This window comes from Chiloscyllium punctatum, chromosome 9 (genome assembly GCF_047496795.1).
Source record: "Chiloscyllium punctatum isolate Juve2018m chromosome 9, sChiPun1.3, whole genome shotgun sequence".
Taxonomy (NCBI): Eukaryota; Metazoa; Chordata; class Chondrichthyes; order Orectolobiformes; family Hemiscylliidae; genus Chiloscyllium; species Chiloscyllium punctatum.
In genome coordinates, this window is record NC_092747.1 from 124,077,827 (window position 1) to 124,104,773 (window position 26,947).

General features: G+C 43.1%; 1 protein-coding gene across 4 annotated transcripts in view; it reads left to right on the forward strand.

The window, feature by feature from the left end:
• Positions 1-361: 361 nt before the first annotated feature.
• LOC140481652 (protocadherin-17-like) overlaps positions 362-26,947 on the forward strand; it is a 134,084-nt gene continuing 107,498 nt past the window's right edge. The window contains exon 1 of one of the 4 annotated variants that reach the window (XM_072578183.1): positions 362-3,902. In XM_072578183.1, the coding sequence (XP_072434284.1) occupies positions 1,623-3,902 (2,280 nt within the window). In that variant the 5' untranslated portion in view covers positions 362-1,622. Of the gene's footprint in view, positions 4,110-26,947 lie in introns of all 4 variants that reach the window. The other 3 variants (XM_072578181.1, XM_072578182.1, XM_072578180.1) reach the window with 3 other exon arrangements.

Here is a 26,947-nt window from a genome sequence, read left to right on the forward strand (position 1 = left end):
AGCTTCCCATTAAATTGCACTTGGCTACCGGATCCATTCAGAAAGAATTGCCGGCAGGATTGCAAGAGCACATTCCCGCGGTCCGAGAGCGAGCCCTCGGGAGCGCGCATGATAATGCTCGCTCCCTGGCGGAGACCTCCCTCCCTCTCTCCACCCATTCCCCGGTTTGCACAGTCCCCTCCACCCCGCACTACCCCCTTGCCCAGCTCCATTGGCCGAGGTCGGTCTGCTCGAATTGGGCGGTACCACAGGAGTCCGAGCACTTCATTGGCCGGAGAAGCTTCGGGTTTTTTTTTTGTGCAGCCCCTTTATAGGTTTTAACGGAGAAAGGAGGAGGGAGAGTGGAGCGGGGGGGGGGGAGGGAAAGGAGGAGGAGGAGGCACGGTGCCGGAGCGTGTCGGCGAGAGGTTCATGTCCAAAAAGGACACTGGAACCAGCGAGGGCGAGGAACATAACGAGAAGGAAGGGGAGTGCGAGAGAGAGAGAGAGAGACATACACACACATACTCGCAGAGACAGACAAACCAAAAGCAGAGGGAGGAGAGAGAGAACATCTCAAATCTCCACGTCCTGCAGCACTCAAGACTGTTGCACATCACAACTGGAGAGAATCAACAGGGAAAGTAACGTGTAGGTGTCACCGAGAGCTTAAGGCTGCTGCAGAGATTCGATCCGATCTGATTTATTTATTTTTCTCTCTTCTTCCTTCACTAAGTGTCACCGAAGCTTCGCGTCGCTTCTCATCGTTTCTTGAGTCGACTTTTTTAAAAAAAAATAACGGGAAATCCTCGGGGTTCCAAATGACAGCTTTTTTATTGAGAAGAAAAATTCAAACGGCCGCTCTCCGACTGCGGGGAGAAGGAACGAAAAAAAAGGAGAATGCTTTTATTTTAATGTTTTTTCCTGCTGTTTGGTCCGGAGTCACAGGGAGCGAGAGAGAAAACAGCTGCCTTGGATTTTGAGTGGAGGGAGGGAGAGAGAGAGAGAGGCGCAAACACACACAGATAGATATTCATCCAGACGCTGTGAGAGAGAGTGTGTGTGTGTGCAGCATGCAAAATTCTGACCAGCTGCATCTCATGAAATTGGAAGGAACACATCGCAAGCATTGAAAGTGGAACATCGGCGGCGCCGCGGTTTGCGGATTTCACTTGAGGGCGAAAAGGCAGGAGAGAGAGAGAGAGAAAGGGGAATAAACAGGGGAGAGAAGATTTTGTACCTTGTGTACAGTTTCTAAAGAAAAGTCAGATCGCTGGGTGGCAGAGAGAAGACGGGGAGAAAAAGTGTTCAGCAAGATTATCAATTTACCCCACACCCCACCTTCCTCGTCCTCCCCACCTCTGAAGGATTTATAATGCAAGATGGTGACCGGAGACTTTGCTCTTGTGGTCAAACTCAATAACAATTGGAAATGATTCTTGGAGTGAGGTCTATCGACGCTGCTGCAGGCTCGTTTGTTTTGCGAGCTGTTAATCAACAGGTTTAACGCCCTGGGACTGAGAGGTTGGGGGGGGGGGGATATATAAAATAACAAAAGAAAGTGGGGGGCGGCGAGAGAGAGAGAGAGAGAAAAAATAAACAGCGAAAGGAGGGGGGCAGGAGGAAAGGAACAAGTTCTGGGAATGTACCTGCACACTGTAATTTTTGCCTTATTGTGGACTGGAGCGCTGACCTTGAAGAATCTGAAATACACGATCCTGGAGGAGCAGGGACCCGGGACGGTGATCGGGAACATCGCCAAGGATGCGCGGCTGGCGAGCAGCAGCCCCGAGCAGAGGAAGGCGAACTTTCGGGTGCTGGAGAATTCGGCGCCGCACCTGCTGGACGTGGACCGGGAGAGCGGCTTGCTGTACACCAAGCAGCGGATCGACCGGGAGGCGGTGTGCAAGCGGGCGCCCAAGTGCCTGGTCTCGCTCGAGGTGTTCGCCAACGACAAGGTGCTCTGCATGATCAAGGTGGAGATCGTGGACATCAACGACAACGCGCCGAGCTTCGCGAGCGAGCGCATCGAGGTGGAGATCCCGGAGAACGCGGCGCCGGGCACGCGCATCCCGCTGGCCAGCGCGCGCGACCCGGACGCGGGCCCCTTCGGCCTGCAGGGCTACGAGCTGAGCGGGCCGGGCAGCGGGCCCTTCGGCCTGGAGGTGAAGTCCCGCGGCGACGGCACCAAGTTCCCGGAGCTGGTGATCCAGAGGCCGCTCGACCGCGAGCAGCAGCCGCGCCACGTGCTGCAGCTGACGGCGCTGGACGGCGGCGAGCCGCCCAAGTCGGGCACGGTGCAGGTCCGCCTCGAGGTGGTGGACACCAACGACAACAGCCCGGCGTTCGAGGAGCCGAGCCTGACGGTGGAGGTGAGCGAGGACACGCCGGCGGGAACCGTGCTGGCGCGGGTCAACGCCAGTGACCCGGATGAGGGCAGCAACGGCGAGGTCCTCTACTCCTTCAGCCCGTACGTGAGCGCGCGGGTGCGCGAGCTGTTCTCCATCGAGCCGCGCACCGGCGCGCTCCGGCTGCGCTCGCCGCTCGACTACGAGGAGAGCAGCATCTACGAGATCGACGTGCAGGCCCGGGACCTGGGCCCGAACTCCATCCCGGCCCACTGCAAGGTGTCCGTCCGCCTGCTCGACGTCAACGACAACGCGCCCGCCGTCAGCTTCGTGTCGGTTCACCAGGGCCCGGTGAGCGAGGCCGCGCCGCCGGGCACCGTCATCGCCCTGGTCAAGGTGACCGACCGCGACTTCGGCCGCAACGGCCAGCTGCAGTGCCGCGTGCTGGGCGCCAACTCGGCGCCGTTCCGCCTCGAGGAGAACTACGACAACTTCTACACGGTGCTGACCGAGCGGCCGCTCGACCGCGAGCTGGCCGAGCTCTACAACCTGACCATCGTGGCGCGCGACAACGGCAGCCCGCCGCTCAACGCCAGCCGCTCGTTCACCGTCAGGGTGGCGGACGAGAACGACAACGCGCCGCGCTTCACCAAGCCGGTGTACGTGCTGCAGGTGCCCGAGAACAACATCCCGGGGGAGTACCTGGGCTCGGTGCTGGCCCACGACCCGGACCTGGGCCAGAACGGCACCGTCTCCTACTCCATCGTGCCGTCGCGGGTCGGCGACGTCTCCGTCTACACCTACGTGTCCGTTAACCCGTCCAACGGCGCCATCTACGCGCTCCGCTCCTTCAACTACGAGCGCACCAAGTCGTTCGAGTTCAAGGTGCAGGCCAAGGACTCGGGCTCGCCGCCGCTCGAGAGTAACGCCACGGTCAGGGTCACCGTGCTGGACGTGAACGACAACGCGCCGGTCATCGTGCTGCCCGTGCTGCAGAACGACACCGCCGAGATCCACGTGCCCCGCAACGCCGGCCTCGGCTACGTCGTCGCGACCGTTCGGGCCGTCGACAGCGACTACGGCGAGAGCGGCCGCCTCTCCTACGAGATCGCCGAGGGCAACGAGCGGCACCTGTTCGACATGGACCCCAGCAGCGGCGAGATCCGCACCGCCCAGGCCGCCTGGGACGAGCAGGCCGCCAGCGCCGAGCTGGTCGTGCGGGTCAGCGACCACGGCAAGCCGTCCCTGTCGGCGGTCGCCCGCCTGGTGATCGTCGCCTACCTGGGCGCCGCGCCCAACGACGAGCACCGGCTGCGGCGGCAGCAGCGGCCCTGGGACATGTCGCTGCCGCTGATCGTCACCCTGAGCTCCATCTCGGTCATCCTGCTCGCCTCGATGGTCACCATCGCGGTCAAGTGCCGCAGGGAGAACAAGGAGATCCGCACCTACAACTGCCGCATCGCCGAGTACTCGCACCCTCACCTGGGGGGCAAGGGCAGCAAGAAGAAGAAGATCAGCAAGAACGACATCATGTTGGTGCAGAGCGAAGTCGAGGAGAGGGATGCCATGAACGTGGTGAGCAGCCCCTCGCTGGCCTCTTCTCCCGTTTATTTCGATTACCAGACCCGCCTGCCTCTCAGCTCCCCCCGCTCGGAAGTCATGTACCTGAAGCCCACCTCCAACAACCTGACCGTCCCCCAGGGCCATGGGCTCTGTCACACTTTCTCCGGACAGGGTTCCAACCCGAGCGACGGGACCTCGACGAGAATGTCACTGATTCAGGTAAAACGCACGTTCAGAGCGGCAGCACTCTAGTACGAGCAAAAGTGGCTTGCACATGCTGGGATCTGGATCGAAAGCAACCAACGCCGGAGATCTCCGCTGTGATCTCCAGCATTTGTTGTTGTTCAGTAAATGCTGGAGATCACAACGGGTCGGGCAGCATCCATGGAGAGAGCAGGCTGACTTTTCCAGTCCTAGACTCGGCTCAGGCAGCATCCAGGGGGAATCAATTACTCCAAACTTTAGTTTGCTCTTCCACTATGGATGTTGCCTGACCCACAATGATCCCCGGCACTTCTTGTTTTCACCACTCTAGTGTCATTCATGCTTTCGTTGCGTAAGACCTGTTGCTTTTGGAAAGTTATTGACCACATTGTGCCGTGCGTCTTTAGGGCTTGGGCATAGAGTTCTGTGCACTTACTATCGATCATGAGTCAACACTTTCATAATATAACGCGTTCCCTCGTGTGAATGTATTGACTCCGTTATTGATCTGCATCGGGATTAATGACTAAAGTCGTATTGTGCAGGGTAGAAATTGGACCCTTGAAATACTGGACCAGGGAAATGCAAGGATCCCACATAAGCACGAGTCCAAATTTTCTTTTTATTTCCTTGATTGCTAAACGCTCTCGAGTATGTCTGTTCTGTTGTTGCTAACGAAACAAAAAAACTTCCACAACTCAACCTTAAAACTGAACAGACTTTTATTTTATTGTTTGACTTTGAATCACATTGATTTTTTTTCAGAGGAAATGTATCTGTGGATGTAACTTTTGTAGATCCACAGAACTTTTCATGGTTTCATTGAAAGAATGCAAGGTAACAATGCTTAATATAGATTGTGGGCAGTTTGTGGGGAGAAAACACAACAAACTTATGCCTCATTTTAAATACGAATAAATGGCATTAACTTTTCAAAACAGTGATACTTTCTTTTGCTACAATCAAACATTTAATTTTGTAATAATTTGAACACCTGCATCGCACAAATTTACGTTTAGAAAAGCTTAAACCGTGGTCACTACTTTAAAACGTTTTGATTATCGCAAAGGAACATTACCTGAGTATCACTAATAAATGAGAGCAAATGTAATGTTTATGCTGTTATATTTAGCACAGCAAAATGTCTCTAATACTCATTTATTATTGTATGTGGTTCAGACAGATTTCAATGGCTACCTGTGACATCTAACATTTTAAAACATTCAAGTGGTGAATTCCACCACCTTTTATATTGTAACCTCTGGAGACCCAAGCATTCGTCACAAGGCGGTGTTTATTCTCAATGCCTATTTGTTCTGGTAGGTTAGTGGTTCTGTTGGCTTGTTTGCCACTTTAAATTGCAATTGAGAGCCAACTTCATTGGTGTGGGACTGGAGTCACATACATGCTATACTGGATAAAGGCAGCTGTTTTTCTTCCTTAAAGGACTTGAGGTGAACTACTTGGGGTTTTACAGTAATTTAGCAACTTTGCAATCCCCTTCACTGCTACTCATAATTACACTTCTCACTTAAAGTTGTTTGCACTTGTCAATTGACAATAGAAACGTAACTGCAAATGGTGATGTTGATTATTCTGAAAAGGCGAAAGTTATCGTCCTGTAAGTGTGGTTGGTTGATTGAAATGTCTCCTTGGAAGAGCTAAATGATTACATGTGATCTCAGTTTAATTTACAGAAATATTCTCATTTTGTGCAATATGGCTTGTGAGTAAGAACAAGTCATAAGATTTTTACATTGAAAAATAGATCAACTTTCCATTCTAAGTCCAGAATGCCTTGATTATTGTTGCACAGTGGTTCTCTGATACCTTTCTGTCGGTGAATGGAGAAATTAGTTGTGAAATATCCTGTTACTATCACATGCCAAGATTTTTTAAAAAATAGGATTTGCTGGTAGCCTAAATTATTATCACATGAACAAATTTACCTCGGAGTCAGTATCCTTTGGATTTACGTGTAGGACACTCTCATGTACTTTCACCTATTCAAGTGATTGTTTACAAAGTTTAAATCTCACAATGATAAATCAATTTCTGAATTGCTGCATAAGGCATTTTCAGTAATTATGTGAGGAATGAAAAGGGCATAGCAAAGCATTGCAAATAGCCACATCTGCATTTATATAGTATCTTGTACAATATTAGGATCTCTCAAAGCACTGTAGAGTCAATGAAACACTTTTTGAAATGCAGTCACTTGTGCAATGTAGAGATAGCAGCAGTCAATTTACACTGAACCATAGTCCCACTGGCAGCAATGAGACAATTATTTGATTATATAGAAGAATAGTTATACCAATTTTAAAAAGTTAATGAATGGATTTACATAATCATTACATAAAAAACACACTCATACAAACAGTTGATGTATAGTTTTACAAGCATTTGAGTTTACAATTGATAACTGAGGTTGCAAGACACTTAGCGAATACAAAAGTTTAGAACTGTTGCATTGTCTATAGCTGGTTGGTGCAATTTAGATTGATTATATTTTTCTTATTGCTTCCTTGTAAGTCCATGATCATACTGAACACAGTTCTGCCAAATCAACATCACGTTTCAGCAGTACGTTCGGCATACACACAGATAATGGCACTCTTGCCAGGAATAATTGAATATTTTCATTGTATGTTTAGTGATAGAGAAAGCAACTTGTTTCTTGTAGAAGTTTTTTTATAACAGAAAAGCATCATTTTTATTTTGGACAAACTCACTAATACGAAATCAAATAAGGAAAGGGCACAAGATCTGCTTCAATCAAATAACAGCTCAGGTGAAATCAATTAATTTAATGGAAAGTGTATAATTGACAAAATTGAATACATATATCCAAGAAGCCACCTGTAAATGTGTATCAGAAATAGATTAATCAGATAAATCCAGCACAGCTGTCATTTGCTAAGTCTTTCATATTGCAGTCTATAATAGTATAGGTGAGATACAGAAATTAATTTCTGTTCAACATTTCAAATTAAAAACTGGTGAATGTGTTGTAAGCACCATTTAATTGTGGTGCCTTTGTTGTGTTTGGTAGCAAACTGATATGTGACAATATAATGTGTATCTATGTTTACCCTATTCAGTTTGCAGATATTGAAAACATATGATCTGAATATAGAATGCTAATCTTCTCTTCTTTCCGAAACCAAGGTGAATGTATTATGCATAATATGACAGTGCCTGTCTGTGCATGATGTTTCTTGACATATCTCCAACATGAATCCACACCATGAATCAATGACCATTTCTCCAGTCAATGTGAGTTACCTATCAAGTCAGTATGTATCCTCAAATCAGTCTGGGACACTGACCCCTACTCAACATTAGATCCCCACTACCATTTTAAGATGTCAAACATTGATATGAGACAGACTCCATTAAGTGAGACACCCTTACTCATTACTCAGAGACCTTTGAGTGTCTTTGGGACCTTTCCAGTCTGAGATCCTCCCAGTCAGAGACCATTCTGTAGTGAAAGATCCTTTTGTAAGAATGAAACTGTTGCATCATTGAAACTTCCTAGCAGGTGAGATTCCTTTAAGGCTTTGTGTACCTGGTCATTGTGAGGTTACCCTATTCACTATGAAATTGGCCCTTTACTGTGAGTCACCAGTGAATGAGAGACCTGCAATCAATATGAGAGCCCTAATCAGTCTGAGATCTAATACCAAATCAGTTTGTATACCCTTAGACCACTGAAACACACCTCAGGCATTTGAGATTCAGTATGAACTCCCCTCTGCTAATGAGAAAGACTTCCACCCATCAAGGCAAGTTGTTATGACCCCCTGTTTTTCAAGTGAGGCTATCCACTTGGTTTAGCCTAAGCCATTCAGCGAGAGTCAGAATGATAGACCTGCCGGCATGAAATACACAATACTTGTCAATGGCAATTCCATGTAAGCAACCGACTTCTTAGTAAATGTGACACACCCCATCTCCGGTCAGTGAGAAACTTCTCTGTCAGTGCACAGCAATGTGCACTCTTGACTTTCTACACCCACTTGCATTGTTTGCCTTCCCTTCAGAGGTCTAAGCCCCAAACTTGACACCCTTTTTCACCTCATTGGAAGTAATTCTGAAATCGACCACTGCTGTTTTAATTCTTCTTTGATTTGACACCATTTTTTCCTAATTATATATTTTTGAAGTGTCTTTACTTTCATTACGTGTGGTACTATGTAAGTGCATGTTATTGTCATTCTATATCACATTCCACTTTAACATACTCGTTTTAGCTTCTTGTAACCTATGATGTCCTCTTGTGAATGGGTGTGCACAGCAATGCATTTGCTAACCTATGTTTCAACACGCTGACCTAACAGTTCAATGATTTTAATTGGCATTTAAATTGTTTTTGCTTCAGTAGCTAATGTTGCTGGGATAAATCTGCAGAATGTTCTGTTAGGGTTACACAAATTATCTTAGTATCTCGAGCAGTTCATCATTGTCATCAACCGTGCTATCAAGTAGCACTTGCACAGCAGTAACCTGCTCACTGATGCTGAGTTTGAGTTCCACCAGGGCCTCAAAGCTCCTGACCCCATTACAGTCTTGATCCAAATGTGAACCAAACAGCTGAACTCCAGAAGTAAGGTGAGAGTGACTGCCCATGACATTGAGGTAGCTTTTGACTGAGTTTGGCATCAAGAAACACATGCAAAATTGAATTAAAACACCCTGATTTCCATTTACTTCAATTTTGCATGTGTTTCTTGATGCCAAATTCGGTCAAATGCTGCCTCAATGTCATACCTAATGCAGAGGATGATCTCATACCTAATGTCATGCCTAATGCATAGGAAGTCATACCTAATGCAGAGGAAGGTGGACATTGTTATAAGTCAGTTATTTCAGTCTCAGGGCATACCTGCTGATGTTTGTCAAGCTAGTGTCCCCAGGCCAATAAGCTTCAACTGCTTCATCAATTACCATTCCACTCCCCCCTCCCCAAAAACAGACATCAGCAGTGGAGATGTTCTGTAATGATTGCATAATGTTCAACATCATTCTTGACTCCTCACATAGTGAAGCAATCCGTGTCCATATGCAGGAAGACCTGGACAACATCCAAGCTTGAGCTGAAATGTGCAAAACTATCTGTCAATGACTAACTCCAGTAAGACAGAATCTAGTGATTTACATATGACATTCAGTAACCTTAGCACAAACATCCTGCAGACTACCATTGACAGAAATCTAACTGGTCTAGCCATGTAAACGCTGTGACAATACACACAAATCAGAGGGTTGGAATATGCAATGGATAATTTAACGCTCAACTCCCCAAAGTTTGTCCACATTCAGAACTGCCGCTTCACAAAGACTCTAGAAGCTTAACACTATCCAAGACAAGACAGTCTGCTGGATTGGCAGCCCATCCAGCACCTTAAACATTTATTCTCTCCATCACTAATGCAAATTGGTAGCAATGTGTACAATAAGCAAAGTGCACTGCAGCAAATCACCAATGTCCCTTCAACAACTCCTTCCAGACCTGCAATCTCTCTGACCAAGAAGGACAAGAGCATCAGAGCAGTATCACCTGCAACTTCCCCCTCAATCTACACATCATCCTAACTTGGAACTATACTGCCATTCCTTCATTTTAACTAGGGCAAAATCTTGGAGCTCAACACTAGATGGACCTCACTGGTTCAATAGGAATTATCCAGCAATGTCCAAATCCCTTGAATGAAATTTGAAATAGTCTGTTAAAACAATTTCTTTTCATAAAAGAGAAGTAATCAGCCTAATTATTCATACTTTCCTTTCAAATTAGCGTGTGAAATTTTCTCACCTCAAGGTGGAAAATGTTGGTCCGGGAACTAAATTTCTTTCCCTCACTTATCTTTTTCATGCAGAAACAAGGCCCTTCCACTTGCTCCCAAAAATCCACCTTAACCTTAATCTCAGAAGATGCTGTACCAACATGACTTGTTTAGTTTATCACACAATTAATCCGCAGGATTCCTCATAGTCAGATTATAAATTTATTGCAGATTCTTTGGCAGGTTTGTGCTTTTGAACTATTCCCAGCAGGTGTGAGCTGTAACTGTTCATATTGGTTTAATAACAGCTTGTTAACGTCATTCAAAGAATTTATTTGATTGGTCTCGGTTCAGACTCAAATTTAGACTTCTGTAGCAATGTACAACGGTAGTTCACTGCAACCCCACTATGAATGGTCAAAAGTATCCTAACCCATTTGTTCATATATTTAAATGGGTTGTTTTCATTTAAAGTTTTCAGAAGCAAATTTAAGGGTGTTTGGTGTGGGATCTTATCATATCTGTGCTGCATAGTTTCAATTTTCAAATGCTTGTAAGAAAGGGAAATTTGATTTTCCATCAGATACAACATGGTTGTGACAATGAAAATATATTAATGTTCGCATGTTAGAAGTATTTTTACTTTACCTGGCTGAATGTGATTAATACCCAATAAAACACAATATCTATATATATTTCTATATCAACATTGATGCAGTAAGCTTGAAGCATGGAAACATGAGAACACATCCAAACATCTAAGAAGGTCTAAGAGGGTGAGGTAACCACAGAAATTGCACAAAAGTTTCAAATTGGCTCTTAGGTATGAATACAAGCAAAGGGTATGATTTAATTTCTGTTATAAAGATGTGGTTACAGGATGACCAAGACTGGGAACTGAATATTCAAGAATATTTGTCATTAGGAAGGATAAGAACAAAGGCAAAGGAGGTCACTTCATGCTTTGAATAAGAGATGTGATCAATACATGAGGGAAAGAGGATCTTGGATTGAAGAATCAAGATCTAGAATCAGTTTGGATGGAGCTAAGAGATACCAAGGGGCAGAAATCATTGGTTGGAGATATTTGTAAGCCATTATCTGGTATTGGTGATATTGGGCATAATAAAAATCAAGATTTAAAGTTTTTGTGAAGATCTGTAGTCTGGGAACTGGTTGGATTCGTTGTTGGTGGGCTTACCGAGCTAATAGGTCTGTTGGCAGATATTTCATCCTCTTTCTAGGTGACATCATCAGTACTGTGTTGCCTCCTGTGTCACCTAGAAAGGGGACAAAATATCTGCTCACAAGCTCAGTAGCTTGGCAAGCAGACTATCGATGAATCCAAAAATCAGGATATTGGAGGTGTGTGTAACATGAATAATATAGTAATAGTTTACATTTAGACATGGTAAGCCTAACTAGCATACTATGGAGGATGAATGCCTGGAATATAGATGAGATGGGTTTCTGGAGCATTATTAGGGATTGTTCTAGTTGAGAATTGATGGACTGAAAGTGATATCCTTTATTCTGAAACTAATGTCTTAAATCTAGCAAAGGAAACTGAAGATTGACTGCACCTCTTCCACCCTTCTTCTTGCAAGGATTCCAGTCCAATCACCCAGTTTTTCCATCTCTGCCACATCTGTTCTGATGATGCCACCTTTCACTGGCAGCGTCCAACATGACCTTTTTTTTCCTCAACTGGTGACTCCCCCACCAACACATCTCCCTGTCGCAGCCATGTCTGGTATGTGTCTTATTTACTTTGTTCTTTGTAGAGAGGACCTATTCTCTCTCTTTCACATCCTAATTTACATCTATTGCATGTTGCATCTCTTTTTGTCTTACACCACCATTAATAACTCCCACATTGTTTTTTTACACTGGAACTCTACACCATTTGTCCCCTTACTCCTCCTTATCATTGTCAAAACAATATAAAAATAATTTTTCAAAAACGTTCAGTCCTGAAGAAGACTTTCTCTCTCCACAGATGTTGCCAGATATGCTGATTTTATCAAGAATTCTCTGTCTTAGATTGCCAAATCCTCAAAATTTTGCAATTAAACTATTAAGTATAAGACACAGGTTGGCTATGGTGGGCTGCGAAAATGCACAGAAACGATTTGTCAGTAGACGAGCAATGTATGGTCTTTAAAGAGCTATTTGATAGTTTTAACAAATGTACATTCCTCAACCTCACAAAAAACCATGTTGTGGGGGTTCCGGTATTGGACTGTGGTGAACAAAGTCAGAAGTCAACACCAGGTCCGAACAGGTTTATTTGTAATCACAAGCTTTTGGAGCGCTGCTCTTTTGTCAAGTGAAGTGCAGTTCACCTGATGAAGAAGCAGCTCTCTGAAAGCTTGCGATTTCAATTAAACCTGGTTGTCTATAACCTGACACAAAAAAACCAACAGGAAATGTGAATCAGCTGTGGCTATCAAAGGGACAAGTTACTAAAAGCCAGGCTGTGGGTGCAGCTAGCAATTAGGAAACTAAGTAATATATTTTCTGCACTGCAAAGAGATTTGATTACTAGAGTAAAGATGTCTTGCTGCCACTAAATAGGGCCTTGGTGAGACCCCACATCAAACATTGTGTGTAGTTTTGCTCTAATTATCAATGGAAAGATACACTTGCCATGGAGGGAGTGCAACAAATATTCACCAGACTAATCCTGAGAAGGTGGTTCTATGAGGAGAAATTGAAGATTCTGTGTCTGTTTTGAGTTGAAAACTGTGAAGAATGAGGGAGAATTCACAAAATTTGAAATTACATGGTATGTGTAGGTCAGGTGTTTCTGCTGGCAGGTGAGTTGAGAACTAAGGGACTTAGTCTCAAAATAAGGAGTAGGCTACTTAAGACTGGAATTAGGAGGAATTACTTAATTGAGAGTATGTGAATCTTTGGAATTCTTAAACCCAGAGGGTTTTGGAACTCTGTCATTGAGCATGTTCAAGGCAGGAGTCAGTAAAGTTTTAATGACGACAAAGGATAGGGGGATAAGGGATATGGATTTGAGAGCGAGGGAATGGCCTGGTGATATTATCACTAAACTATTAGTTGAGAAACATAGCTGTTGTTCTATTGAATACCGTTACAGCAGATGGCAGAATTTGAATTCATTAAAATTGTCTGGAATTAAGAATATCATGGATAACGACCATGAAACTGTTGTTGATTGACAGAAAATGCATCTGGTCAGTAATATCCTTTCGGGAAGGAAACTGCCATCCTTACCTGATCAGGCCTACATGTGACTCCAGAGCCGCAGCAATGTGGTTCACTCTTCATTGCTATCCGAAATAGCCGAGCAAGCCACTCAATTGTAACAGTCATGATGGAGTCTCAAAGTAATGAAATTGGATGGACCACCTGATATCGACCTAGGCTTCCGAACAGCCCTGTCACCCCTGCAAAGTCCTCCTTACTAACATCTGGAGGCTGGTGCCAGCATTGGGAGAGCTGACTAACAGACTGGTCAAGCAACAGCCTGACACAGTCAGATTCATGGAATCATACCTTAGACACAATGTCCCAGACACCACTGTCACCATCCCTGAATATGTCCTGTCCCACTGGCAGGACAGACACAGCAGAGGTAGGAGCACCTTGTTATACAGTTGGGAAGAAGTTGCCCTGGGAGTCTTCAACATTGACTCCAGACACCATGCATTCTTATCACTTGATTAAGTGGCATATCCCTACTCAAAAGCAATAGCATAGACAATGATATCATTTTGTTGTTGTCACATGTACCTAAGTACAGTGACAAGTTTCATTTTGCAAGCAACATAGGCAGATCATAGCCTACAAGGTCATACAGAACATAGGGTGTTTAACGTTTGTAAGAAATGTGAGAATAAGTTATGCTATAGAGAGCTCGCAAAGAGTCGCCTGTTGTTGGCACCATCTTGAATATTGTTTAGATACACTGGAGGAGGAGGCTCCACCAATATCCCCATTCTCAATGATAAAAAAGCCTAGCATATCAGCGCAAACAATAAGGCTGAAAAATTCACAACATTCTTCACCATGAAATGCTGAATGGAAGATCCATCTTGGCCTCCTGTGATGGTCCATAGTATCACAGGTGCCAGTCTTTAGCCAATTTGATTTACTCCATGTGATATCAGGAAAGAATTGGAGGTACTGGATATTATCAAAGGCTATGGATCCTGACTACATTCTGGCAATAGTACTGAAGTCTAATGTTCTAGAACTTGCCGCTCCTTTAGCCAAGCTGTTCCAGTGCAGTCACAACACTGGCATCTACCTGACAATGTGAAAAACTGCTTGGTTATGTCTAATACACAAAAAGCAGGACAAATCCAACTCTGTCAATTATCAATCAGCCTACTTTTGATAATCAGTAAAGTTGATTGAAGGACACGTCAGTATTGCTATCAAGCACCATCCACTCAGCATTAATCTGCTCACTAATGCCCAGTTTGAGTTATGCCTGAGTCACACAGCTCCTGACCTCATTAAGCCTTATTTCAAACATGGACAAAACAGCTGAATTCCAGAGGTGGGGTAAAAGTGATAGCCCTTGACATCAAGGCTGCATTTGATCGAGTGTGGCATCAAGAACCCCAAGCAAAACTAATGTTAATGGATATTGGGGACAAAATCACAACTGGTTAGAGTCATACCTGGCACACAAGAAGGTAGTTGTGTTTGTTAGACGTCAGTCATCTTAGCTCCAGGACATCTCTGCAGGGGTTTCTCAGGGACGTGTCCTAGGTCCAACCAGCTTGAGCTGCGTTATCAATGACATTCCCTCCACCATAAGGTCACAAGTCAGGATGTTCACTGATGTTTGCAGAATATGCAGCATCATTCGAAACTCCTCAGATACTGAAGCAGTACCGGAATAATATCCAGACTTGGGCTGACATGTGGCAACTGACATATATGCCACACAAATGCCAGACATTATCTATCTCCAGTAAAAGACAATCTAGCCCCTTTACCAACACTGAGTCCTCCACTATTAACACTATGTGGGTTACTGTTGATCAGAAACTAAACTGGACTTGCCACATAAATGCAGTGTCTGCAATTGCAGGTCAGAGACTGGGAATATTGCAGTGATTAACTGACGTCATGATTTCCCAAAGCTGTCCATCATCTACAAGGCATAAGCCAGGAATGTGATATAATAAATACAGCTTCAACAATACTAAAGAAGCTTGACACCATTGAAGGTAAAAAGCCCACTTGATTGCACCACATCTGCAAGCATCCAATTCCTCCTCCACCAATATTCAGTAGCAGCAGTGTGTACTATCTACAAGGTGCGCTGCTGAAATTCATCAAAGATCCTTAGATAGCATCTTCCATTCTCATGACCACTTCCATCTCGAAAACAAGGGTATCAGATACATAGGAATACCATCACCAACAAACCACTCACCATCCTGACTTGGAAATATATCATTCTTCCTTCCATATCGCTGGATCAAAATCCTTGAATTCTTTCCCTAAGAGCCTTGTGAGTCTACCTATAGCACATGGATTGAGCAGATCACCATCAGCTTCCCAAGAGCAACAAGGGACTGGCTATAATTGCTGGCATGCAGGCAATGCCCGCATCTCTTGAGAGAATTAAAATAATGGGAAGATGGAATTGAGTTAAGTGATCAATTATATATAGAACATAGAACAATACAGTGCAGAACAGGCCCTTTGGCCCTCTATGTCGTGCTGACCTGTGAACTATTCTAAGCTCATCACCCTACACTATCCCATCATCATCCATGTGCTTATCCAAGGATTGTTTAAATCTCCCTAATGTGGTTGAGTTAACTATATTGGCAGGCAGGGCATTCCATGCCCTTACCACTCTCTGAGTAAAGAATCTGCCTCTGACATCTGTCTCAAATCTAACACCCCTCAATTTGTAGTTATGCCCCCTCGTGATCAGTTTGAATGCAGAACAAGATAAACAGGTGGAATGGCCTACTCCTTTTCCTATGTCCGTGTTATCTTGTTCTGTGTTGTAAGGGCAAAGGGTGTTTATAGGTATGTTTTGAATTCAGTGTAGAGGTAAGTTATGTCATTTTGTTTTCCTTTTAAGCAGTAACATTGACTAAATTGACTGTTCGATAGTTCTTGCGTATACGCTGATAAAAATTCTTCCAGCTTATATATCCTACCCAGTGGCTCTTCAGTTTCAAAGCACATTTACACGCTTGTGTCTGCTTAATTCCAGACATTTTGAATTACTCACTGAGTAATCTGCAAAGCCTGTTCATTGATGTTCAATTCAGAGGAATTTTTGACATGACTCACCTTTTTAATTATTTGTGGTGGAGAATATTGAAATAGGGAAGAATTACTGTCTAAGTGTGGCAATGCATTGGCAAATTAGTTTGCTGCTGGTAATTAAATGTGCCAAGCAACAACAAAATAATCCTCCAACAGCAGTTGAAAGTTGGATTTTGATACTTACTGAAATAGTGGCAAGATTTAGCATTGACAAGGATGTTGCATCTAAACATAATTCAGTGTCCAGAGCCACCATTCATTTTGACTGATGACAGTGCATACCGAAATGTACACAAATTAAGTTCTTGTAATGTGCAAGTTTCTATACATTTAAGCAAGTGAGCTATTTGAAAATATTCATTTTTATTTTCTTCTCATGCAAATTTATTTAATGTTTATTTAATTCAGCTCATTCAGGAACGCGGCATTTACAACTTTGTTATTACATAAATCATGCTTTTCTCCAAATCATAAAGAACTGATGAAACAAAGAATCTATTCTAATTGAATATAATTCAGCCTTATTTTGGCAATGTTGGGCTTTAATGCTCTCTTGTATTTCTGTATTGCACAAATTCTGACAGTCTAATATACTGGTACCTGGCTATAAATGCAGAGGTGTCAGCCTTGGTTCACTGGGGAGTATGCTAGCCTTTGAACAAAGAGATTGTGACTTCAAAATCCAAATTCGTGAAACTTGAACATATAATCTAAGACAGTTTTGTGGAACAGATAAACTATCAATATTAAACCAAGTTTTCTCAGGATGAAAATGATCTTGGATACTATTTGTAGAAAAAAATGGGATTGTTCTCCTCAATGTCTTGTTCAATATTTATCTAAATCTACATCCTTAAAATAGTTTATCTCGTTGTTCCATAAATTAATTTCGAGAATCTTGCTTTGTAACAATTTTCATGCTGAGTTTCATGAATCCAAATGCTTCAATTTCATTGACTGCAAGAGTGCTTTGCAATGTCCTGAGGTTGTAAAATGCATTGCTTACCCGTGCATGCAACTATAAATGCACCCATTACATACTATAACCACTGGTTTGCTATCAGATGCATGGACTAGATGCATGATTTGTAACAGTACCGTCCAAAATAATCAGCACATAATTTGTTCATTTCCTGTATTCTCTATGATTCAAAGACTGTTCCTCATTTGTTAAGGCTGCTTGATAATTATTACTTGTATGCATGTATGTGGAGAAACCACGCAGTTTAATAGTTAGATTTCAGAGAAAATTTCAGATAAATTTATATGCAGTCCATCAGATAGACACAAAGTAACCCTATAATCCCATTCTGTAGGTACTGAAGAGGCTGCAAAATAAGAAATCAGATGATATTGGCAGGATAGCATCATTAATAGGATTCAGAACTGTTTTATTGACAAGACAGTGCTGTTAATATGACCTACTGTATTAAATTGACAGGAGAAATCTGGCAATAGAATCCTTTCTGTATTGTAATTGACAGGGAAACCCTTTCAATAGGGTCTTAATGTGCTTTTTATTGACAGTGAACCTATTGCTAAGGACATATTTTTACTGAATGATGTAAATACGTTGCTGTAATATAGCCAAGCTAGCAGCGCTGTTACTGGTGCTGTTGGATTAAGCAATAAATGAATGAACTGACACGTACGAAAGATCACATAAATGTTTATTAAAGAATAATAATAATTGTCAACAACAGCTCCATATCCCAAAATAATTGGACATATTCCACATTTTGCAAAATAGATGAAAACAAACCAGTGACCTTCCAACACTGGGGGTATTTCTTAACGACTGTTTATATTATTTAGATTTTTATATGTTCGAAATCTTATTGTGTGAAATTCATTTAGCTTGCCTAGTCTTGAAGCATCTTAACAGTGTTAGGCACAAAGCAAGAAGAAAACAGTGAGTTCTCAAACAAAAGCAGAAATTACTGGAGAAACATTTCCGGTTCAGAGACTCTTCTTCAGAACAAGTTCACTGGACTCGAAGCGTTAAATCTATTTTCTGACCACACAACCATCCTCTGCTATGTGAATTTTGGCAGTGGCAGTTACATGGGTGTCACAGTGGCTCAGTGGTTAACACTGCTGCCTCACAGCACCAGGAACCCAGGTTTGATTCCAGCCTCAGGCGACTGTCTGTGTGGAGTTTGCATATTCTCCCTGAGTCTGTGTGGGTTTCTTCCCACAGTCCAAAGATGTGCAGGTCAGGTGAATTGGCGATGCTAAATTGCCCGTAGTGATAGGTGCATCAGTAGATGAATGCGTCTGCGTGGGTTACTCTTCCGAGGGTCGGTGTGGACTTGTTGAGCCTGTTTCCGCACTGCAGGGAATCTAATCTAAACATGCTGTCAGACACGTGGAATTTCTGTTTTTATTTCAGGTCTTCAGCATCTGTAGTTGTTTGTCTGATTTCAGTGGTGAGTCTTCAATGGACTATAGTCATTTAAACAAAAATTTTAAACAAATCCAGCTTCTTCCCCAAATGTGAGTTCACACTTAGGATATGGGATAAGGTGATATCTGAAACGAGTCTATCCCAATTTAAGTTCCTGACAGATTTGATGAATTTGTGTGGTAGTAATCTTGATTATTCCATGGCTTTTAATAGATTTTTTTAAAGCTTTGATTGGCATTGCAAATAATTCTGATTTCAGGACCCTTATTTGGAAACCCTTTTGCCAAAATTGCTTTGGCTTTATCTACAGAAAAAAGGATAACTAATAAGCAAGTGAGAAGATGGATCGATAACATTTGTTTCAAATTGAGTGGTTCATGTGCTGTGTATCGAGGTTTCTATTGCAGAACTCTCAAAAAGAAAGTTGAATCATTGAAGTGGAGAGTTTTATGGCTATGTTTGTAGCTAGTATCACTGCATACAGATACAAAAGCTGTTCTTTCAGTTTCATGTTTATTTATTTTACACCACCAAAATTCCTTGGGGTGTTTTCAGTGTTAAAAGTGGTATATTTATGTTTTTGCTGTTTATGCTTTATGTTTTCATATTGGTTGGGAAATAACTCCACAGAGACCAGTATCCCATCACTAACTCGCCTCTTATTTACATTTGAATAGTACTTGACAATGGCCCGGATTGCTCAGACCCAGCTCTCAGAGTGAACAGAACCTCTGACACTTTTGTTTATATCTGTCAGCCAGGGCGCCCTGATTAACAGTTCCAATCCATCACTACAGTATGAGTCTCCCTTATTTCTGTTACATAATTTGTGTCCAGACAGTTTGCCCTTTCTCTGAACTGAAATTAAGTGAATGAAGACATGTTACGTAGTGGTATTAAGTAACACTTTAAGACTTACACATGAATGGGAGGCGAACAGGGGGATAGAAACCACATATGGGCAATAAGTAGCAGCTCTAAATAAGGACGAGGAATCAATGCAGGCTTGGTGGGCTGAAGGGCTTGTTCCTGTACTGTAATGTTCTTTGTTTTTACTTGAAGAGGCTTCTGAGCTAAAACCTTACACGGGCAGAAAAATATGAGTTATCATGACGTCATGGGTGCAATCTTGTGTATAGGTGGAATAAACTTCCATATTTGTTTTGGGAATAGATATAGCATGTTGCACATTTTTTGGTCTTTTTCACTTCTTCCTATAAGTGGGATATTTTGAATTGCAAACAGAATTGCGACCAGGCTCATTAAGGCTACATTTAGACCAGGACACATTTGCATGTCACAAACAGATAATATGGAATACTAGTATGATACAAATTATTTCTGGAGTAGCATTAGGATAAACAAAACTTGCAATATTAGGTGTGGTAGGTTTATGATATCTGCCAGGGTCATCTTTTCTGTTGTGCCCAGCATCATAGGAACACCAGGAATTGGATGAAGCCATTAACTTCATTAAGCAAAAAACCGAAAGAATGGCAGATGTTAAAATCTGAAACAAAAACAGAAATTGCTGGAAGATCTCAGCAGGTCTGGTAGCATTTGTAGAGAGAAATCAGAATTAATGTTTCAGGTCCAGTGATCCTTCTTCAGAACTGATGGTAGCTAGGAAAATAATGTATTTAATGTAGAAGATAGAGTAGGGGGAGGAGTAAGTGACAGGTGGAGATAGAGCCCAAAGAGAGAGAAAAACAGTTGGACAAACAAAGCAGTAGGGGATTGTCAGCCTGGGAGAATGAATACAGTAGTTGCAAATGGGAATAGTTCAGCCCATGTGTTGGCAAGGCCTGGTGTGTGTACGTGGGGGAAAGCTTGGGCAAAAGTGCTCAAGCCCTCAAATTGCTGAACTCAATATTAAGTCCAGGAGACTGCAGAATTCTGAAGCAGAGAATGAAGCGTTGTTCTTCCAGCTGAGGTTCACTGGAACATTGCAGCAAGCCTGAGACAAAGATGTTGGCCAGGAAACAGGTGTGTTGAAGTGGTAAGGTTCTTCCCTGGCCAGCATCTCTCTCAGGCTTGCTGCAGTGCTGCAGCAAAGCTCAATGCAAGTTAGAAGAATAATATCTCATTTTTCACTTGGGATTGCTGGAGTCTTCTGGACTTAATATCGAGTTCAACAATTGTAAAACTTGAGCACTTTTCTGCATGCTTTCCCCTAGCCCCATACACCTGGCCCTGGCAAAACATGGGCTGCTACCACACACGACCCATTGTTAGCTACTAATAGTTCCCATTAGCAACTATTCATTATCCCAGGCTGGCACTCCTCCACTGCTTTGTTTGTCCAATTGTTTTTCTCTGTCTTTGGGATCTGTCGCCACCTTTCTTTTACTTCTCCACATTCCCTCCACCCTAATTTCTACGGAAGAACCATCCTTTTCCTAGCTATCATCAGTTCTGAAGAAGGGTCACTGGACCCAAAACATTAACTCTGATTTCTGTCCACAGATGTTACAGACCTGCTGAGATTTTCCAGCACTTCCCATTCAACTCATTGCCTGATGACCATTCAATTAGATTATGGCTGCTCTACACAACACCTGCATCATGGATCAAATATTTTGTTTTCCTGAGAGCTCATTTAAGATTTCTCAAATAAGACTTTTTGATTTTGGGTACTTTTCCTGTCTCATTAACCCACTCATAAGGTGATGTAGTCATTTAGTCCTGGGTTTTTGACAGGATGGGGAGCATTCCTATTGCCAGAAGAAGACAGGAAACCTGAGTCCCTCTTCTGAGCTCAGTATCTCACATTTCATGGAGGTAGGATTGGGGAGAGTCGTAGTTCATGCATGAACAGTTCCTGAAAGCAGTGACCATTTAAATAATCAATGGCCTCCGTGAAAATTTGGGTTTTGGAGTCCCTGGAATGTAGAACTTGGGGTAGCTGGGACGTAAAGATTAGAATAGATCTCAGTGCATTTTTCTGGATAGGCAGGGTGCCTTTTTGACGTTATAAGATATTCATTTGGGTCTGGTCATAGGACACTACTGATGGAGGCGGGCTGTCCTATGATAAAGGAAAGGAACCATTTGGGAATGTGAAAATTTGCATGCTTTTGCGTAAAAGATGCATAAACACGTTTACTTTAATGTTCCTGTGATGTGGGCATTGTTGATTATACCAGTTTTCATTCCCCTTCCAAATTGCCTTTGAGCAAAAAGGTAGTGGTGAGCTACCTTCTCAAACCACTGCAGTCCTTCAGAGTTTCACAGTGCTGGGAGGAAGGAAATTCCAGGATTAGACTCTGTGACTGTGTTTACGATGTTGTTGTACTTGGAAGAGAATTTGCAGGCAGTGGTGTTCTACACATCTGATCATCTTGTCTTTCTGGGTAGTAGTGGTTGCAGGGTTAGAAAGTGCTATTATTGGAGCTTTGTTGAGTTATTATAATGCATCTTGTAGCTGGTTCACACTGCTGCCACTGTGCTTTGGATGAAGAGAGTGATTCATTGTAGGATTCATGATGCATGACTTATTTCCCAATCAAGGCATACCTATCAAGTAAACATTTTGATGAACAGCCAACTGCTTACAGATAGAAATGTTTCTCTTCCAATGAGACTAGCTGAAGGAATTTCAATGTGTTGAATTTTTTTGTTTCTCATGAATGACAGTATCAATAGATAGATTGCTTTTTGCCAGCATGCATCCTGAGATATGGCCATGCTGATGATACATGAGTTGACATTGGTCAAGAAGTGCAAAGGGTGGTGGGTGTGTGATGAGCTAGAACTGGGTTAGCACAGGATCTATGGAGATTGTGGGCCTTTAAGTGTATGAGCGTCTATGGGAGATGGTTATCTGTGATAAGGTGATGACAGGGATGTAGCTTGACACATGAGGTACAGGTGCAGGGGGACAGTTTGGCATAGAGGTGGGGACCGTTGTGGTGGCTGCAGTGTGTTATGTGGTAGGGCTTGGCATGTTTGAGCCATGGACAGTGAGGAGGATTTGTGTTTTCATTTTTATTTTTAATCTTTAACCGTAGTGCCAGAGGTCCCAGACAGACTTCCACCCAGCTCACTTCAGCAGCCTGGCAGCCTTCTCCAATCTTCCCAGATTCAAATCCCAAGCCAGTCAGCTCCCAGACTGGAAATGAGAAGTAGCTGCTGCCACGTTTGCATTTGTGGAACTTGTATTTTTCCCACCTCAGTGCATCCAACTTGAGAATGAAAATCTTAGTTAAGAACACTAAGAGTCAAGAAAGGGTAATTGTTAATTGATGGGGGACGTGGGCTCATCCAGAAATAGAATTAGAAACGTTCGCTGACATCCCCAATAATCATCACCACTCCATTAAATTGAAAGGCACAACACAAGGAAAATATTAATTTCCTAGACACTATAAAATTTGAATTGGCATGGAAGAACAGGTATGAGTTAAGAATAATTTTTTTTAATACAAACATAACTGACATATTTCTTTATACACAAAGCCATCACCCTAAGCAAGGTTTCTGTGAACTAGTGGAGTCAGCTAATGTTGTTTAGCTAAATGGTTGTTTATTTGTCTCTTGACACAGATCACTGCTCCTTGAGTAATTCACAGTATGTGACATTCCCGAAGAGGTGATAACATATAAGGGCAAGTCTTTATGAAAGCAAACTGTTCAATATTAAAGAAAACAGTTGACTCGTGATTATAATAGCATTCTCTCATTTAGTATCTCCTGATCTCTTGTAGCTTTAATCTAGAGATGACCGCATCAATTCATTAGGAATTATTTGCATCAGTTTTCCTGTTCCCAGTTAGCTGAGTATTTCTTTGTTGAAAAACTTAAAATCAGTTTCCTTTTATAGCTGTAATCTCCCCACCTTTTGAGGACTGAGTCCACCATTGGTGGAGCTTCCTGTTTGCTGCTACTTTCCTCTTGTCTCTCTCTCTCTTCCCCTTCCAGCTCCTCAGCCTTCCCTGCCAGCAACTCGCCATCCATTCGTAGCCCCTCTCCTCCCACTTTGCTAACTCTCCCCACTCCTTACAGCCCTTCTCCCCACTTTAGGTCCTCACTCCCCCTTTCCAATTGTTCCTCCCTACCCCAATTTGCAGCTTGTTCTTTATCTCTCCCTTGTAGCTTGTCTGTTATCGCTTTACAGTGCCTTAGGCTGTGCTGCTGGGCTCCAGGCTCCCTCTACAGACCCTTGATCTTCCCAGGCACTCATCCTCACTCCCCAACTTTGGCTTTTGGCCTCACTCCCGGACCCCTCTCTCCCTGATCAGACGAATGTTCCTGACCATTCTCACTGGCCATAATCTCTGGCAGCAGTAATCTTTGCTCTTTGGCCTCATTGACTTTGCCCACTGGCCTTGCTCCCCTTCCTGACAGTCTTGCTACCTGTTCCCTCCCAGTTTTCTACAGCTTTCCTGACTGCTGCCACCCTCTCTGCTTTCCAATTACAGACCAGTTCTTGCCTGCATTTACTGATGTGAGGCTGGTGCTGAGGTTTTCACTGTTCCCTTTTATCCTGTTCATGGGCCAACCTTTCAGTGGTCACTCCCGCCACCATCACACCCTCCCCCCCCCCCCCCCCCCCCGCCCCCCCAATGAGTGGGAATACCCAAACAATTTGGGGATTCTGAAGATGGATCCACACACTTCCTCTGCACGGTTTCATGCTAAGCTCCCATTTACCTGCCTTTGTTCCATATCCTATGACATGCATTTTAATCAAAACCTATACCTACCGTGGTGTTAAAAGCACCAATGTTCCCAGGATTAACAGGATTTTATAGTGAGTTGAGTTCCAGACTTTACTTTGGAGACGTTTGGAGAAGGAGGGAGAGACAGAGGGGATTCATTAGATGTATAATTTTACACAAAGAACCACAAATGTTATAGCTGATCACCTCCAATCTCTTGGCTTGTCAGTGAGTTTCATTCTGGTAATAAGAGATCCTGTTATGTAATTAATAAAGTCTGAGATAACTGGAAGGATGGTTATTTCCTACGTCATAATGCTGTTTTACATCATCCTATCATAAGAAACTCATAGCATGATTTGCTACCTGAGTTTGATGTCCAACTAGTGTTAGATTATTCTCTTTCTTTTTGATGGATTTCAGGCAACATTAGTCAATATTCAGTGTGACCTTCTCAGGTAGAGCATGACTCATGGCACTGCAAATGCAATGTCAGCATTCATTTCAAGAAGGCTTGCATGCAAGAGCAAAGATGTTCTGCTTAAGCTACATAAGGCCTAGGTCAGGCTGCATTTGGAATGTTGTGAGCAATTTTGGGCCTTGTATCTGTGGAAGGATATCTTGGCCTTTGGAGTGGTTCCAGAGGAGGTTTACAAGAATGACTCCAGGGATGAAGGGCTTGATATATGAGGAGTGGTTGAGGACTCTGGGTCTGTACTCAATGGAGTCTGCAGGTAGTGAAACTTACAGAATACTAGGAGGCCTGGATACAATGGATGTGGAGAAGATGTTTTATTAATAGGAGAGACTAAGATCTGAGGGTACAGCCTCAGCGTGAAGGGCCAAGAGATGAGGGAGCAATTTCTTCACCCAGAGGGTCGTTAATCTGTGCAACTCATTGCCACAGATACAAAGTCATTGGGTGTATTTAAGACTAAGATAGATAAATTCTTGGTTGGGAAGGGAATCAAGGATTATGGGATGAAGGCAGGGGAATGGGGTTGTGAAACATATCACCCATGATGGGGCAAATGGCTTAATTCTCCTCTTATGTCTTTGGTCTTCTGAAATCAGATACCCCAAGACTCACCAGGCTGATGGTGCACTGTGAGCTAATGAACACTGTTCCTGATGCCTTTTTTTTGTGCAGCTTCTATTCTGGGAAGTTTGCCCAGAGAACAACCTTCATAAGTAGAAAGTAAATGACTACAGGTGGGATTTCCCTGATTCAGATCTAAATCCAAAAGCTGGAATGTTTGGTGGAGAATAACCCAGGGCCTACCTTGTTTGGAAACCCCTTCTGGGACCAGATGCCAGTTCTACAGCTGATTGGCACCCACTGGGCTTTCTTGTGGCGAGATGAAAGACCATGCCCTGACCTCCTAGAACTGCCGGCCAATCAGAAGTCTGCATCTCCAAAACTTGTCAGCAGCTTTCCATTGCCTGCTACCCAGATAATTGATCAATGGTGAGAAAGGCACATATTGTTAGTTACTGGGGTCTGTGTTCAGGTCTTAATTATTTACATCATTTGTCAATGACTTGCGTTCTGCCAAAACCAGAGAGAGTAGGTTTGCAGGGTTGGCTCTCAGATGTCTACCCACCTCCCATTTTTCTAGATCAAGTACCTCAGTCTTACACAACTTAATGCAGATCCCCATCCTGCCACCTCCATCCCAAACTGACAGCCTGCCCATCCTGGTTTCACCAGGCAATTAGGCCAAATCTGCCTGAAGTGGAAACTCAGGCAAATTGAGGCCTTTACATAGTTGTTAATTAACAATTTAAGGGCCTTAATTGGTGGGTAATAAAGGTTAACAATGGGTCTTCCAGCCTAGAATTTAATTTCTCGGGTGGTGGAAAGGGGGTGGACAGCTCCCAGTGCCAACTATTTGGCCTGCATGCCATCTTCCCAGCCACTTTGAGAGGAGGAAATCCCCATCCCATGTGCCAAATGAAACAAATAAAACTAAGAGCTGCAGATTATGGAAATCTGAAACTGCTGGGGAAACCCAGCAGGTCTGGCAGCATCTGTGGAGAGAGAAAGCAGAGCCAGCGTTTTGGGTCCAGTGACATCTTCATCAGATAATCCAAAGCATCAACTCTGCTTTCTCTCCACAGGTGTTATCAGACCTGCTGAGTTTCTCCAGCAATTTCAGTTTCTTTGTGTGTCAAATGAAATGTATTGATTTATGTTGTTTCTGTAGAAATAATAAGATTTACATATGGTCCAGCAATAAAAGTTAACAATAAGGGTTTGTAACAGGGACTGAAATTTTATTTTGTGTGGACACACCTTACTTCAACTTTTAGTAGTCAAATTCAGCAATGCCAAATTGGATCCAGCTTCTGTGGTTGTTACACACCAAAAATCCAAATCGTGCTTATCGTGTCTGTTTATTACTCTGTACATCTTTCTTGAACTAAAGACAAAGCCACATGTCACAGAATAGTATCAACAATGTCTCAGTACTGTAGAATATAACAAATACAATGACTGTTTGAGAAATCTAATTATATTTCACTTACAAAATTTATATCTTTACATTTTCTTTGAAAATGTGCCTTAGAATGTTAACAGGAGAATAAAGCGACCAACATCTGTCACTATCTAAAACAATTGAAGTGCCAGTTCATTACTCATGTTTGTTTCAGTATTTTACGCTTACGTAAGATCAAAAACTTCCTCATTGTTTCTACTCAGTGGTGGCA